This window comes from Ptychodera flava, chromosome 12, assembly GCF_041260155.1.
Source record: "Ptychodera flava strain L36383 chromosome 12, AS_Pfla_20210202, whole genome shotgun sequence".
Taxonomy (NCBI): domain Eukaryota; kingdom Metazoa; phylum Hemichordata; class Enteropneusta; family Ptychoderidae; genus Ptychodera; species Ptychodera flava.
In genome coordinates, this window is record NC_091939.1 from 34,618,035 (window position 1) to 34,635,807 (window position 17,773).

General features: G+C 36.7%; 1 protein-coding gene across 1 annotated transcript; it reads left to right on the forward strand.

Annotated features, from left to right (window-relative positions):
- The first annotated feature begins 6,798 nt into the window (after positions 1-6,798).
- Positions 6,799-17,471, forward strand: LOC139145733 (glutathione S-transferase theta-1-like). The gene is made up of 5 exons (XM_070717042.1): positions 6,799-6,930; positions 10,245-10,332; positions 11,448-11,598; positions 16,034-16,201; positions 17,124-17,471. The coding sequence occupies exons 1-5, from the start codon at positions 6,822-6,824 to the stop codon at positions 17,295-17,297; spliced, it is 690 nt and encodes a 229-aa protein (XP_070573143.1). The 5' UTR covers positions 6,799-6,821; the 3' UTR covers positions 17,298-17,471.
- The last annotated feature ends 302 nt before the right edge of the window (positions 17,472-17,773 follow it).

A 17,773-nucleotide genomic window follows, 5' to 3' on the forward strand; every position in this document is an offset into this window, starting at 1 on the left:
TCCCTTTTCTTTAACCTAACCAGCTCCTTGTCTTTCGCCATATTACCTATTATTGCATTATTTTCAGGATGTAAAAAGTTGGATTTAACTGAAAATCGAAGAGTTGTTACAGAAGCTGGTGGTACAGATAATGAAGAAGATGAGTGTACATGTAGCTGTCTGGAAACAAGCTTGAGAACCTCGGTTCATCTCTAGTGTAGATTTAAACTTTGAAGGGTCAGTAACTGAATTTTGATAAGTTTCTGTATTTTTTTTCTGAATTAATCTAAGCTTTGGTAGCATGCTATGATCAACTAAATGTTGCCGGAGAATAAGCTTTCACAGACGTGTAGTCTCCTTTGTCAGATGCAAGGGTGGAATGAAAAATTAAAGCTGAAAGCGACGGAAAATTCAGAGTAAAAATGTCCAATCTGAATTACTGAATTTTCTGAAATTTTCACTCTGCATTTTCTGTCACTTTCTGCTTCAATTTTTCATTCCCCCTTGCATCTAATGAAGGAGACTTCACGGCTTTGAAAGCTTATGCCCTTATAACATTTAATTGATCATAGCATGCTACCAAACCTAAGAGAATTTTGTATTGTAGCTCAACACGTCTCTTGTTCTTAGCAACGTTGTTTTTAGCTTTGCCGTCAGCTAAATAGGTGGATGTGTAGCATTGTCATCAAATTTGTACATCCCAAGGTTTTTCTTCAAAACAGCCTGTACGAATCCTTTAATATTTGGATTACAGGTCCCCAGGGATTACCCTAATCACATATGTTCAAATTATGATGAACTATGCAAATTTATATTTTTGAGGCTAATTTTGCTATTTTTGGCAAAAATCTTGTTCGCTTTTACTGACGTCTTCAATATTTGGTAAACATGTCCCTCAGAATGACCCTAGTCAAATTTGTGCTAGTCGTGATGAAATATTCAAATTTTTATATTTCACGGCAATTTTCGTCATTTTTGGTCAAAAAATCTTTCAACATCTCCTTCAAAACTGCTAATTGAACAGCTTTAATATTTAGGACATAGATCTCTACTGATAGCCTTTTTCAGATTGTTCAAATTATGCAGAAATTTGCTACTTTGTATTTTTAAGACATTAAAGACATTTCAGACATTTTAAGATATGAGGGCTTACCAGAATGTGATATATATACGTTATGATGAAATCTACATTTTTTTATTTTAAGGGTGATTTTTACCATTTTTGGTAAAAACATTTGTATAAAAATTCATAGCAAGGTACACAAGAATTTGAAATGTCTTTACGAATATGTTTTTAATTTCTGAGTAGATTTTTGAAATGTCACCGATTTATTTCATTGTTTATTTAAAGATATTACAAACAAACAAACTTTTTTGTTTATGAAGGACTTGGTTGGACAAGGAAATAGGTTTTACCCTGCCAAGGACCCACTTTCCCCACTTTCGGCATGTTGTGCCTTACTGTGACACTTTGACAACTTGACATGTTGTGTTTACTTTAATGTGGACAACTATATACCATGTGCACTAGACAAGCCGTGACTAACTATTTTTTTCTTCAAAATTTACGATTGTCTATACAAGAGGAAATGTCTTTAAGAAGCCATGTTACAACAATGAAGTATGCATTCCATACATATACATATTTTCAACACAATAAGTAAGCCAAATTTTGAGCTTTTTCAGATGATTTTTTGTACATTTTAAACAAGTATAAACCTTAAAACGTAATCCACAATATTTAAGTAAAACCTGTTTTGTCATTACTTTGTTCATATTTTTTAAAACGATCTACAGTGTTCATTGGGATTTTTATTGCTTATGTTTTTGATAGAAGGATGTTAACACCGTTGGTATTTTCCTCTGACACACTTTACATACAAATTGGCAATGTTTATTTGCCCATTTTACAGTAAATTGTCGTATTTTACTCTAGAAATGCTTTGTGTATTTTTAGAATAAAATAATTTTGCTGAATATCAGTGGTCTGTAATGTTATTTCAAGGGTTGAACACCCACTGAACGCCAAAAATTAAAGGTGTTCAACAAGCGCGCATCATGTGTTCTAGCCTTTAACACACTTATCGTTGAACGGCGTCCATGCGTTCAAAAAGTGTTACAGCCCTTTGAACGCGTAAAAGCGTTCAATTTTTTGAACACATTTCATGTGCAACGTGTGTTCAGATATGGAACACCGTGGTGTTCAATATAATGTCTGATGAACACATAGTGTTCAAAATCTGCACACGTGTGTTCAAAAATTGAACGTTGGTTGAACACGTAGTGTTAAATTTCTGAACTTCTAGGCGCGTTCAAAAAGTGTTACAAAAAGGCGTTTAATTGTGTTCTAACCTTGAACACTTAACTTTACAGTGTGTGCAGAATCCTAAAATACGTCTAAGTATTACTGCTGTGTCAATCAAACAGACTCCAAACACGCTCCTTCTTAACGTTATCACGGTTGTATTAACCACTTATCATTATAATGCGATCACAATAATCACGATAATCACTGTAAATAATCACAATAATCATAATAATCACAATCAATAATGCGACGTATTACAGTACAGAGAAGAGAAAATAGTAAAATAAATTTTTTCTAGTCCATGACGTAGACAATTCAAATATTTATAAAAATTCAAATATTTTTACCAACCAGCATAGAGTTTTATCACATCTTTATTGACTTCATCCTGGAATAGATCCACGTGCTTTCCATCTCGGAACTTGAATAATTTGTCAGTGTAGGTGACGTAACCGCTGTATGCATCGTTTGTATTCAGAAAGTATATCTCTTCTCTACCATCGCCGTCCACGTCACATGCAGAGACTCCGATGGCGTTGCCCTACGTGTCCCGGAGAGCGCAGAAGGGAGAGTTTTGTCGTTGACTGCTATATTGTATATTTTGTTTGATGCGTACAAAATGGCCGCCATCCCTGTGTTGACTCTATGGAGAAAAATAAAATTTTCGATTTTTCGAAAAAAAACTAAGCCAGTGAGAAATTTTCTTCCAACAAGAGCTCTAAAATTAGCCCAGACATGTGGTCGATCAGAAAAGATTGTAAAAGTTTGAGAGTCCGAATATCTGTCCCCGAGGCGCTTTCTACCTTAAAGGCAGCTGGTGGGAGATGAGTTATACAGCGATCGTTGCAAACTTGCTAGTGAAATGCTTCTTGTTTTGTTAGTCCTCACATGTATCTCGTTTTTGTCGCATGCGTATTTGGCTGAAGAATATGCCTGACAAGCGAGGATAATTACAGACCCATTGCTGTTTCAACAACAGCGTCTAAAATTCTTGAAATGATTATTCTCGAACGATACAAATCTTATTTTCGTACAGTTACAGAGGACCACTAGTTTAAAGATATACTGTCACCTGCTCCAACTTTGCCACAGCTACCATGGAAAGAGAAAATCTAACCAATGACAGATTTTAAGCGGGTGGCCGCTTTTTAAAAACAGCGCCCCCCACATTGGCATTGTGAATACCAAGGAACGCCCCTTTGACCATATATGGGCATATTTAGATTACAGGTGACTGTATACCTTTAAACAGGGGCTATCCACTGATATGTATTTTTACATCATGAAGGGGTTCTCAATTATTATTATCAGGCGCACAATAGTCCAGTCTATATACGTCTGTTATCTAGATGTTCAAAAAGCCATTGATCGTGAAAATCACTGGACACTTGACAGGGTGTCCCGCCGTATGTTGATCACATCTTACTGGTATGGTAATTTACTCAGGGTTTTTTTAATAAAATGCCAGATCCTCGCCTTTTCTGTAACAAATGGAGCATTTTGTCTCATTTTATCACCTCCGCTGTTTAATATTTACATGGACGAGCTCAGTATTGGCTTATAATCATGTGGTAAAAATTGCAATATGGGGACAAGTTATAAACCATCTCATGTATGCGGACGATTTAGTTTTATTGTGTCCGTCGATAAAGGAAGGGGGTTACGTGTGTTAATATCCATGTGTGAAAGGTTATGGTGTAGATCATGACATTATTTACCATCCAAAAAGTCTAGATGTATGTACTTTATATCACGTAAATATCCTATAAGGGTTGAAAAATTACCCACAGTGAGTTCAGAGGACACTTAAACGTTGTACAGGAGCATGAATAATAAGGGCACTAGAAACCGAGTAAATACCAAGTAAAAGTTACTAGAGCCCGAGTAAAAGCCAGGTAAAAGTTACATCATTTCATATAATTATGTATATGTCGCCTTATGTTGTGTATGATGTACGCATTGCAACTGTACATGAGAATATTACAGTCAATTTGAAGGGTCACAGTGGTATGAATTTCTTCACAAAATAAAATGCGAAAATATTTTGTACTTCCTAAACATATGGCTTCTTAGTTGTTCTCGAATCGCTGTTGTCTATAAGGTTTTAAAGGTCACGCGCTGTTTTAAAACAAAATATACTTTTTGTCAGAAAGTCGTCGCTCATGTCGCTCCGAACACCCAACTTGGTTAAAGTCAGTGAAAGAAAACAAACACTTTGAACAGTTTCTCTTGTGTCTATTCTATTTCATACAAACCTATTTAAAATTTGGCAGCCCAGGTCATGATGTTTTCCCTGCGATCGAACTCGTTTATACCTTCGAGTCTGCAAAGTAGTATTCTCTTGCTGTCGCCTCTCACTACGCGACAGCAAGAGAATACCGCGCAAATACAGACGTATACTCTACACCTGATTTTAATCAGATTGGTGCATGCACAAAATATTTCGACGACCTCGCCGTACTACGATGTATAAGCTTACCAACGTACTTCAGCGTGCTCTTATATAAAACTTACCCATAACGTATTCGCCGAATTTTTCAAACGCTGGCATACGCTGGCTAAATCGTTACAGGCCCATCTTGCAACCATTGAACCGCATTTTCCGTTCGTTCTGGGCTGTATCCATCGTGCTGTACGTTCTTCTACTCAGTGTTAACTTTCGAAGGAAGAGCTTGCTCTGCCACGGTATGTTTGGATTCTACCGTCGTGTATGACAACTCATCGTCAGGATCCTGAAACACAGTTGTGGCTCAAAGCCTTCAAAGATGACACCGTTTATTTCTTGCACATGGATGTTACATATTGCCAGGTGCTGTCCCTTTGTTTCGGAGGTCATTCACTTTGACGTCGATTCTGCATAAAGATCGATGATCAGGTTCAGAATTCTGAACGATGTACGATGGCGTCACGGACCGTGAGAACCAAGTAAATAATTGTTCTGCTGTTTATGGAGTTGGTCATTGATTTGAGCCTTGGAGAGATGATAACTGTATGTAAATAGCCACAGATTTTACATGTATATGGGAGGTGTCTTTACGAACACAAGTACTAAAAAGAAGGGGCAACACCTTGAAAAAGGGACTAGACGGGAGAAGGGACAACACCAGGCAATATGTAACATAAATAAACGGTGTTATCTCTGAAGACTATGAGCCTCTACACCGTTTCTGTATCTCGGCGACCTCTTCCATGACTATTGTCCGAAGGGAGATAGTGAGCTGTTACAGTGATACCTTCTTTCCCAGTATTCGGAAACATACCTTCTATATACAGTGGTTATTACATGCAAGTAAAATTTAAATCCATCATCATCCTCTGTACATGTGTGATCCGACCCTGTAACGCCAATATCTTTATCATTCCATGCTCTTGTTTATGATTTCTTGACCCGAAGTTGATGTCAAAGTCATTGTTTTACAAAGGAAGATGAGACACGTTTTCTTCAGCAATTCATTAAACTTTGCTATCAATAGAAATAGAACACTGGCATATTATAGTTCCTTCATTGCATGTTTTTAGGAGTCGGTGAAAAGTAGACTGGGTATACAGAGAGGAGTATGTAGCAACTGGATGACAGTCATTTAGCGACTGACAGTCAGATCTAAAGAGATGTTGACGATATGCACCTTTTATGCTTTTGCAGAAAGCATATTTACTTCGCTGAAGGTAGACTTGATTTAAGTCTGTGATTTGTGAACGTTCGAGTGGAGTGAAGGCGATGATTTGTGCTCTGTTTTCATGTGAAACGTGTGAGGGCTTAACTCGATGAGTGGAGTGAACGAGATACAGAGGAGTTTCACCCGGCCGGCAGAAACTAACTCACGACTGCGCAGACTCAAAGTAACACTTTCAATCACTGGGAAACCTGAACTGGGCTGCAAACTTTCGAAAAGTTTGTCTGAAAAAGAAGAGACACAAGAGAGACTGTTGCAAATTATTTTAATTTTTGAAAATTCAATGATTTTTACCAAGTTTACCCTGCAGGCTGTAAAAAAGATAGAACTCTGCGGGGCAAAGTATGGTAAGCAGCTCACGTACAATCAAAAACAAATTTCAACTCATGCAAAAATGATATCAAAATTCGGACATTCCGCTCCCAAGATCTAATAGTACATCATTAGGCTTTACATTTGTCTACTGAGAGTATAGTTTTAGGGGGTTTTAAGGTTTGGTTTCACATATAACAACAATTAAACATCAGGGATGCAGCAAACGCGAATAGTTGCTGAAATGTCCACCACGTTCCAGACGAGTTGGAATCCATCCAATAAGCAGTCAACGTATCATTTGCAATTCTATACATTTTTTGCGAATTTACTTTGACATAATTATTGACTAGCATAATCATGTGGTTAATATTCAGTCATTCATCCCATTATCTGGTCCCACTATCATTCAATAAACACATTTGTCTGGACGGCTGTGCGCTCGGCTACTGGCTTCGCCGTGGAAGATGCGATTGGTTAATTGTTAAAAGTCACCTGATCAAAGTTTTTAGGGTTCAAAGGTCATAACTGAACGGTGTAACTCAATCATGGTTGTGTTGCATTTCAACCCGCTTTCACAACCTTCCAGGGCAGTACTGATGTTCCTCGAAGTCAATGGTATTCCGTATGTCAGGAAAGTTATTGATTTAGGAAGAGGTTAGTGGTCTTTCATAGTGGGCGAAGCTAAGCGTGCACGCGTTTGTGGTGTACATTAGCCCCGGACTGGACACGGACATTTAGCCCCACATTACAGTTACACGCTCCTCGAAGTTGCATGCTCCCTGGAGTAGAGCACAGGCTTTCGACTCAATGCAGCCAAACCGTCACTGATGCAATAGACTGACGGTTTGACAGTTCGCCTGCATTGAGTCGAAAGCCCGTGATCTAGAGTATGACTCGAGTCAGTCCATCTACAATGAGTCATGAATACGATTTTCTGATTTAAATACCGATTAATAACCCTACACTTTGCATAGACGAATGAATAATTTGGGAAATCGTGCTTGATTTCTCATCATGACATGTCAGCCCCAAAGTTTAGATTCTTAGTAAATTTGCGTCAGATATACAATGAACTTGTCAACATGAAAGAAATCTGAAGCACCTATTAAAACAAAAGCCTTCCAATTTTGTCATACCTTAATCTTGTGTACACTTGTTTGAACAATAATACGAGCATCCAGTCACAGCTTTGTTCAATGCGTGACCTTTGGCCTAATTTTCTGTTCCATATTCCAACTTTCAAAGTTTAAATCTTGCTGTTTCCCATTTTCGCTTTTTGCACAGACCCAATCCTTTTGCATGGTCTGTGCCACTCAAAGGTAACTTTGTGTTTTTCAAACTTTCGCACCATCTTAGTTGTTGGCTCCAGTGAATCAATTTTTAATCCTCATCATCAAGGATATGGTATTAAATGTATAGGTATTAGTACGTACTAATAGTGAACAATGACTTGGTTCAAACATAAAAAATAAACATTGCAAAAAATATTTATTGCTTGCTTGTAAATAGAGGATTTACAGCACACTTTGTATAATAAAATTTATATACAAATGCAAGTTTGATTTTTTAATGCAGTATTAAATGGGCTATCAAAGTACAATTATACCACTCCACCATGAAATCATGGTAACAGCTTCACAGTGCAAATGTCACAAAAATGCTCAAACAGCCATTATAAGAAACAAAAACAATGCAAAATTGTCTCTTAAAGAGAGATGTGCTAATATAGATACAGTACAACAAAGAAAGTTATGCCACGTCATTTAATTTTTTTAGTCCCCACGGACACCGTCCGGGGGGACTTATAGATTTGGTTGTGTCCTTGCGTGTGTGCGTCCGTCCGTGCGTCCGTCCGTCCGTTCACGCAGATATCTCAGAGATGCCCGAAGCGATTTCATTCAAACTTGGTACAAGGATTACTTCATATGTCATACAGATGCACGTCGATTTGTTTTGTGATACGATCCAATATGGCTGCCAGGCGGCCATTTTATTATGATTTTTTCATGTACAGAGCCGTAATTCAGGCATATGTTTCAACTGATTTTATTCAAAGTTGGTACAAGGACATTGACCAATGTCATAGATATGCACATCAATTCTTTTTGTGATACGATCCAATATGGCCGCCGTGCGGCCATTTTGTTACGATTTTTTCATGTACAGAGCCATAACTCAGGCATATCTCAACTGATTATATTCAAACTTGGTACAAGGACATTGACCTATGTCATACATATGCACATCAATTTGTTTTGTGATACGATCCAATATGGCCGCCAGGCGGCCATTTTATTACGATTTTTTCATGTACAGAGCCATAACTCAGGCATGTTTCTACAGATTTTATTCAAAGTTGGTACAAGGACATTGACCTATGTCATACATATGCACATCAATTTGTTTTGTGATACGATCCAATATGGCCGCCAGGCAGCCATTTTATTACGATTTTTTCATGTACAGAGCCATAACTCAGGCATGTTTCTACAGATTTTATTCAAAGTTGGTACAAGGACATTGACCAATGTCATAGCTATGCACATTAATTTTTTTTGTGATACAATCCAATATGGCCGCCGTGCGGCCATTTTGTTACGATTTTTTCATGTACAGAGCCATAACTCAGGCATATCTCAACCGATTATATTCAAACTTGGTAAAAGGACATTGACCTATGTCATACATATGCACATCAATTTGTTTTGTGATACGATCCAATATGGCCGCCAGGCGGCCATTTTATTACGATTTTTTCATGTACAGAGCCATAACTCAGGCATTTTTCTACAGATTTTATTCAAAGTTGGTACAAGGACATTGACCAATGTCATAGCTATGCACATCAATTTTTTTTTGTGATACGATCCAATATGGCCGCCGTGCGGCCATTTTGTTACGATTTTTTCATGTACAGAGCCATAACTCAGGCATATCTCAACCAATTTTATTCAAAGTTGGTACAAGGACATCAACCTATGTCATACACATGCACATTGACTTGTTTTGTGATACGATCCAATATGGCCGCCGTGTGGCCATTTTATTACGTTTTTTCATGTCCAGAACCATAACTCAGACATGTATCAAGCAAATTTATTCAAAGTTTGTACAAGGAGATTGACCAATGTCATACATATGCATGTTAATTGTTTTGTGATACGATCCAATATGGCTGCTGTGCGGCCATTTTGTTATGATTTTTTCATGTACAAAGCCATAACTCAGGCATATTTCAACCAATTTTAATCAAAGTTGGTACAAGGACATTGACCTACCATATGTCATACATATGCACATTGATTTGTTTTTTTGATTCGATCCATTATGGCCACCATGTGGCCATTTTATTATGATTTTTCATGTCCTGAACTACAACTCAGACATGTATCAAGCGAATTTATTCAAAAGTATTTTTATCACAGACCTAATGAAGAGGACTCTATCCTCTCTGAGGACCTGTAATCAAAGCACCCATTAACAAGTGGGGACTGTCATCAACGATGACTTGTTACAATTAGATTTTCCCCAGGTACATCTTATTTTTTTCAACAGGATCATTTTTTTGTTAAGGCCGGTACCCCGGTAAATGTTACCAGGTTCCCCAGTCATTTTACCGGGGTTCCAATCGGTATATCAATGCAATCAGTTACTGGGGTTCCCAAATCATTTACCATGTTCCAGAGCCTTAGCAAAAAATGCTGAGGATCGTACGAGGCCAGCATGTTCATAGTGAGTGGTTAGGGGCAAGGGAAAGGAAACACGGTGTGTTCACATCCCAACATATATGAAATAGCTGTCAATTACAACACAAGTTTGAATGAAGCTTTTTGTTCATGCCATCCGATATCATTAACATCAAAGACAAATTTACAATCTTGTCTTACGTGGCCATTCAAGAGGACATGAAAGTTGAGAGAGCACTATCTTGTCACAATTGTGAAACGTACTTTCAATTTAAATTCAAGGTGAACATCGTACTGCAGAATTCAAGAAGATTAATCCTGTGCAGAAAGTGCCAGTCATATCAGATGAAGATTTTCATCTCTCAGAAAGGTAAGGCTGTCATGTACCATCAAACTTACACGATAATATATGTATAAACTAACAAATGCTACCTGGACTGTGGGTCTGTCTTGCTGAGGCCTCCAGAGTAGAATGTACTTCAGGGACAGATATTTGGACTCTCAAACTTTCACAATTCTTTCCTGATCTACCGCTTATGGGGCCTCATTTTAATGATCTTCGTGTACGAAAAATTTTTACCATTGTACACTTTTGAAAATCCAAAAGTATATTTTTACCCATAGAGTTAACTCAGGAAGGGCGGCCATTTTTAATGTCAATATCTTTTGCAATTTGTTTTTACTAGTACCAAATTTGCACGGTGACCCCATTTTTTATTCTTGATTTTGAAAGAGAATGGTTGAAAGATTCGTTGAGGAAAGTTTGAGCAAAATTTTAAGTCTTTCACTTTCGAATCACATTACTACCTTTAGTTAATACTAGCCTAGTCTCTTTGAGTTTTTATAGTTATGTTGAATAGATAAAATATTATTGAATGATCAAGTGAGTGGATGATGGATGAATGACTGATTGTTTACCACATGATTGTGCAAGTCAATAATGATGTCAATAACAAATTTGAATAAAACATGTAAAACAAACAGTATTCCTAGACAAAACACATTGTTATTTGAAATGATGGCAGCCATTAGCATATCAGTTAGAGTCAAGATCCATCTCACCTTGGGTCATCGAAATTCTTTTTCTCTTTACTGACACACTTATATGTCACAGTAAAGCACAGATTAGAACACCAGCCAAGTGGTGCCTTCCAAATACAGTTATTGGAGACAAATTGAGAGATTAAATTCAAACACCATGTCCGTCTCATCAATAGATGAGCTTGTGTCTCAGATCATTAAATGTGTGTGATTATCTATTTGAATTAATACATACATTAGATTGTAAGGTTAGATTGTAGATGGAGAAGAAAGCACTAAATCATTAGTTGTGGAAATTTTTAGAACTTCTGTTTTGGCCTGGAAATATAGTAATTAAAATTTTGGATGAATTATTAACTGCTCAAAATTAAACATCACCAATACATCTTTGTATCTGTGATAATTATAATTTTCTTTTTGATGATAATTTCCATCTGACTACAGTGTGGCGATACTGATTTACCTGGCAACCAAACACAGAGTGGCAGATCATTGGTATCCTAGCAACACTGAGAAGAGAGCAAGAGTTAATGAGTACTTGGCATGGCATCACAACAATCTCAGACCTCCCTGTGGAATGCTTTTCTTCAATGAGGTTGGTATCATCTTTGAAAAATATCTCCAAGTGTTTTTGTTAAGGTTTGGAGCATAGGTAAACAGATAGGGAACTTCAGCAAAATAGAGCCATCTCACTTCAAGATTTCTTTCTTATAGTATTAGCTATTACTGGTTTACCAGGCAATGACGCATATTGTTATCCCATCAGGCACACTGGCTTCAAGTTCAGATAACTATTGGAAATCGATCATGAAATCAGCACACAGTTTCATCATTTTTCCTGACAACCTGACAATTCTAAGTCCCAATTTATGTCTAGTTACGTAAAGATTGTTATTAGACAACTACCCAAAATCAATGCTAGGCACATCGTGACTAGTGAAGTGAGAAAACACTGTTCACTGCATTGGAATGCAGGTGAGCTACCGTAACCGCCATTTTGTTTTATGGAAATCAAAACAATAAAACAAAATGACCGATCTCTCCAAAACATAGTGGCTTGTTCGTTTTTTGAAATGGTTGACGCAGGCTTCACATATTAGAGTAAATATCAGTGGTTCTTGGTAACAAATGTTAGAAAGAAAAACCCAACGAAATGGGTATGAATTACTGATGCCAAACCACAAGTGGCAAACCGCCGAGTCACTAATTCACATACTGGTAAGAAAAGTGCCAGCAATCCAAAAAGGAGCAATTTAATACGCAAAGAGTGCACTTTCCTGGTCTTTTTAACTTTTGAGCAGATCAGATCACCGAATTTAGTAATACTTTGAAGAAAACAAATCAAGCTCCATCTGCGTCAAAACAAGGAGGCGATGCTACAATGATCATGTGACTGTCACCTGACCATAATGCGCATACAATTCCTAATCCGGTACTTCACACATTAAAACAATAGATGTTTCCCAACCGGTGTGTGGAGGGACTATGACAACTCTAAAAGACTAGGCAAGTGTTAAAGCCTAAGCATGTAGATCCCAAGGTCAATGTGGCAGGACTCATATCAGCCTATTCTGGCAAATTTCTCTACTTTTCCCTTGATTTCTGGTGCTGCAATCGAGAATAAATGTAGGGCCAATGAGATTTAGTGGTAAGACTACAGAATATCATGAAACCAATTGCCATTTTGTTCATGGGCAGTACCAATGTATTTTTCACCATGGTTCCTGTGGGCAGTATCAATGTAAATTTCACCATGGTTCCTATGCTATGTCAATGTGATCACATGAGATGACTAGCAGAATTGTGAATGGGTTCAAAAACTGTGCTTACATCCTTGGAGCTTTTAAGCACTAAATGGCAATGCCCTTTGTAATGACAATAGGCAGAATAACCTTTTGTGATATTTTGATTATTTATGTTCTTGAAAACAAGTGTATTTCTTATTCTTTTCCATAAACTAAGGGACGATTCAGAATTTACTTCCAGGGGGGTTGGAGGATTTTCTATTTTCTGGGTGATTTTTTTCCATGGCCCCCCCTAGTAAATTATAGAAAAACTCTATGGCCCCCCCCCCCTCATCTTTGCTGTTTTTTTCCATGGCCCCCCCTAATATATACATGCATGCTCATACACTATAGACATATCCAGTCTAACAAGTTGCAGGAACTGTAGTGGACATTTAATCGATGATATAACAAATCATTTCAGGGTATGTGACTATAAAAAGAATGATTTGCAGGGACTGCAAGTTGCACACTTTTGGAAAGGGTAGCAATAAACATATCTGGTTGTAAATTTCTGAAGAAAAGTTAATTACTAAATATGAATACTTTTTTCGTTATGTCTCACTGATACATATGATGCACACAAAGACAAGCAAAGATGTCAGTTAGAAATGGTGAACAGAAAATCAGAGGAGCAGATAATTGGCAAAGTGATATATATCTTGAAGTTTAATGATACATCATTTGCAGATATCCAGATATTTCTGGAAAGTGAGATGTACATGCACAAGTTCAGCATACATTTTCATTTGATGATGCTGAATATTTGCAGACTCACGGTGAAAGTTTTAAACATTAGGAATTAAAATTGGTGAAAGCCAACTTGTTTTTACTTTTCTCTTTTTTTTCTAATTTAGTTGTCATAAAACCAAGTAGCTGCCACTGAAAGCAACAATGCTGAGGAATATTTTAGAACATTTCTTGAACAAAACACCTTATCAAAAACATGAATTCACATGTTATTCTGCTCATTCCATTAACAATCCAATGTTCATATTAAAATGCAGATAACCCTGTGTAAGTCAAAGTTCACATTTTGTCAGCAGTATTTTTCAAAATTGACAGAGCATTCATATTTCAAATTTTTTAACAAACTTTTAATTTTAAAATAGTCATGATGCGCATGTTTTCAGATGACATGAAACAATACATGCTAATTTGTTTTTTTGCCTTTTCTGCCAGCCGCCACTGAGAAAAATTTAATTATACATATCAGAATGAATGGGATACAAAAGTATTAGCATCTATACACAATGTGTAAGCCTATCCACATTTCTCCTAGCCTCATACACACTGAGATCACTTCTTGGACTACAGCAAATTTCTTGTGTACACAATATTTCAACAATCCGACACCATAGCATTGATGCAGTGCCACATGATCTTCTGGATGCACATACAGGATTATTGGAATATCAACCCTTTTGTAAATTTTTCACCATATATTTTTGACAGTAATACATAATATTTTTAAGGAAAGGGAACAAGTTCCATCTGTTTTGGGCAACGAAAGGATATTTGTTTTTATGAATGACCATGACAAAGACAATTTACATGTTGGACAGATGGTATGTTTTGACCATCTCAGTTGCTGGTGGCTTTGATTTGAAGTGTTGAATTTGTAGAACTTCTTCAACTGTAGAAAATTTTTCAATACACAGAACACCATTGTAAAAAGATGGTTGAAACTTCTGACACCATAATATTATGTATGCTACTTTCTGAATGCTCACAGTTTTTTTCAAAGCTATATTTCTCATCAAAGATGACAAGGAAACCCCCTCATACCATATATTTTCAAAAAGTATATTTTCAAAAAGTAGAGAATCTAAAGTTTAGTATGGTAGCAGTAGTGTACTCAAAGGATGAAGTGGGTGTATATTTAGGGTAAAAAAAACCTCAATTTTGGTATTAATGATAAAAATTAAGTCATAAACTAGACAGTTTTCTGAAATGTAATATTTCACTTGAAAGGAGAGTATATGTAGAAAAAAACAACTATTTTATTTGGCATTATCCATCCTCATTTTAAAATTGTAGGGGTTTAAAGACTGACACTCTAATAATTGATTTAAATCATGATCAGCAAAATTAAAATGCCTCTTATTAAAAATGTAAGAGCTTTATTGCCGAACAAAACCAATTGATAGTTGTTTTGTTACATAGCATTTAAAAAACATAATGTGAAAATTTCAGTAAATTTGACCCAGCCGGAGTGGAGTTAAATTCTTTGGAAATTTTCAAATTGGGAGGAAAAAGAAGCCAAGAAATCGGGTGATTTGCAACATTTGCATAAATTAACACTTCTTTATCACACAACTTTCAACTGCTTTACAAGCTACAAGGTAAACCCAACCTTAAAAAGACATTTGCTGTAATTTTTAGCATTTGTTCAATGTTCATCTCTGTGTATCAGCATTTGTTTGTTATTCTATCACTACATAGAACACCAAATGCTGTATTTAGCAACATACCAATGTGAACATAAATGACCATTGTTATTGTTGACAAATGAATTCTAGTCTGGACTTGATCCAAGATCTCTTTTCGTCAAAAACAACCCTGACTGTTCACTGTATGGTTTGTGTCGACATGCTATTAAAATACTGGACATTTCATGACGGTTCAGGGAGGAGAACAAGATAGTACAGTAGATGCATAAAACAAACCACTGTGAATATTACCGAATTTAGCAGCTAAAGGAGTCAAACTAAACATGTTGAGTTTATCTGTCACCCAGGTAGCGTCTATGGTTCTCTTTTGTAGAGATCAGAAATTCTGGGCAAATATTGAATTGATGTTTTTTTTCCTTGGCCCCCCTAAAAGATTGTGGTATTTTTGTCTGGCCCCCCCCTAAATTTTCTTGGGAAAAATGGGTGGCCCCCACTGAAAATCCTCCACCCCCCACCCCCCCTGGAAGTAAATTCTGAATCGTCCTAAGTTGAAATACAGTAAGTTTCTTTCAGTTATGAAAAGCTACCAATTATACTTCACAAACGGCAAAACAAAATAACAGAAAATACATTAACACTTCTCAGCTAATGGCAACATGCCATGAAATCAAACCTTTTTAACTTTTTGCTTATTCCTTTAACCGACCAAAAAACCCACAAAAATCTTGCCACATTTCAGCGTATGGTATAATGGAGTTGTAATGGTGCATTTAATCATTTACTGCATCAGTATTATATAAATTTCTTTTGCATATGCAAAATAACCTGATGTACAACATGATTTCAATTTCAGATATTGCTTCCTGCACGAACCAAGAAACCTGTGAATACTGAAGAAGTAGAGAAATGCCTGTCACAACTTGGGGAAATGTTCAATAAGTTTGAATCTATGTTCTTGAAGGACTCCTCATTTGTGTGTGGTGAAGAAATCAGCATTGCTGATCTCCTTGCTGTGTGTGAGGTAAAATATAAGGATTTCATTTCATTTGAATATTGTCAGAATACATGAACCTCTAATCATACATAGCAGATAGTAGCTCTTAATTATGCAAAATTCTTTTGGGAATGTTGAAGAGTGCACAATAAAATCTAACAATGTCAGAGAAGAAAGCTGAAACTGAAAGTAAGACTACGCTTGGAAATATTTGTGTTCATCTTCAACATTCTGTGACGCTTGAAGTTCACGGAGTCCAGAGTTTTTTACTGGGACTTCAGCTGAAGGGAGCTGTAAGATGATGTCACAGTGAGGAAAATGTGTTACCAAACTTGGTACTTTTATCTAAAGACAGTAGAAACATGGATGAAATACAAAAATTGTTATCACATCTAAATCTGAAGCCTACAATAATGCAGACCATCCTTTGCCCCTTGATTGCATGCATGCAGGCAGTTTACTAGCGCCCTCAGTGTCCATTTGAGTACAATAGAACACACACACTAAGGATGGTCTCAGCCTAGACTTTTTATGTGAATGAGATGAGGTTTTGATCTCTGAAGTGTTTTCTTATCTTCAAGATAAACATATTTTGTTGGCAAACATTCATCCAAGGGACAGATAGCAATATTTATCCTTCATGTAAACCACAATGTCTCATTCTTTTCCAGAAAAAGAAAACCACGTAGTATTCACAGTGTCATTGTAGCTTTAGTACATGATCTTGTATCACTGTATTTATCTAGCATTAACGAATGAATGAATTGAAATTTAGACAACACCCTGTTAACATATTCAAATCTTGATACACTTGCAAACTTGATTAAACTGCAACAGTCAATGGTAATATGATTTACGCAGACGAAAACTTCTGTGCTGTCACATGTTCCAATGACACTGAAAAGAAAATCATACATTACAGCAGTCGCTTTCTCACATCTCTCAACAGGTGATGCAGGCCCAGGCTACAGGCCATGATGTGTTCAAAGGTCATCCAAAAGTGAAAGCATGGACGGACAGAGTTCGACTTCACATGAACCCTCAGTTTGACGACGCACATGCTGTTCTTTATAAAGTACAGAACAAAAGAATGAAGAGAAAGGACACTTCATCTAAGCTGTAAGACTATTGAACAAGTGGAAAATTGACCTCATTCACTGGGACTTATGAAACATACAGTGATTCAATCACCTGACAAAGAGATATTTAGTTTAGAAACAGAAAAGAGGACTTTTCGAACAAAAACTTCACTGTCAACAAAGTGAGCTGCCGTTCCAATATCTATGCTGAGCAAAAATCTGACTTAACTCAACATCCAGTGTTTCTGTACAGCTTCATGAGAAGGGGCAACTTGTAAATCTTACATCAGGATGAGGACACACATATGAATTTACTGGGCAGTAAATGTTTTATCTTGCTTTGGAGGCACACATTTATACCCAAATTTCTAAAATGCAGTGTTGCAATATGTTTTTTCTCCATTTAAGTAATTTTTATCATCCAATTATGTACCTCGGAAACATTCACATTGAAATACTTGAAAATAGTTCACTAGCTGCAAATGTAAAACCTTTTTCTATAGACAAAATAATACAACAT

Excerpts from the sequence above, each read along its gene's own strand:
- LOC139145733 (XM_070717042.1), top strand. The coding sequence starts at position 6,822 with ATGGTTGTGTTGCATTTCAACCCGCTTTCACAACCTTCCAGGGCAGTA. Across the intron at positions 6,931-10,244 it reads AGTTATTGATTTAGGAAGAG|GTGAACATCGTACTGCAGAA; the intron begins GTTAGTGGTCTT and ends TTTAAATTCAAG. Across the intron at positions 16,202-17,123 it reads ATCTCCTTGCTGTGTGTGAG|GTGATGCAGGCCCAGGCTAC; the intron begins GTAAAATATAAG and ends ATCTCTCAACAG.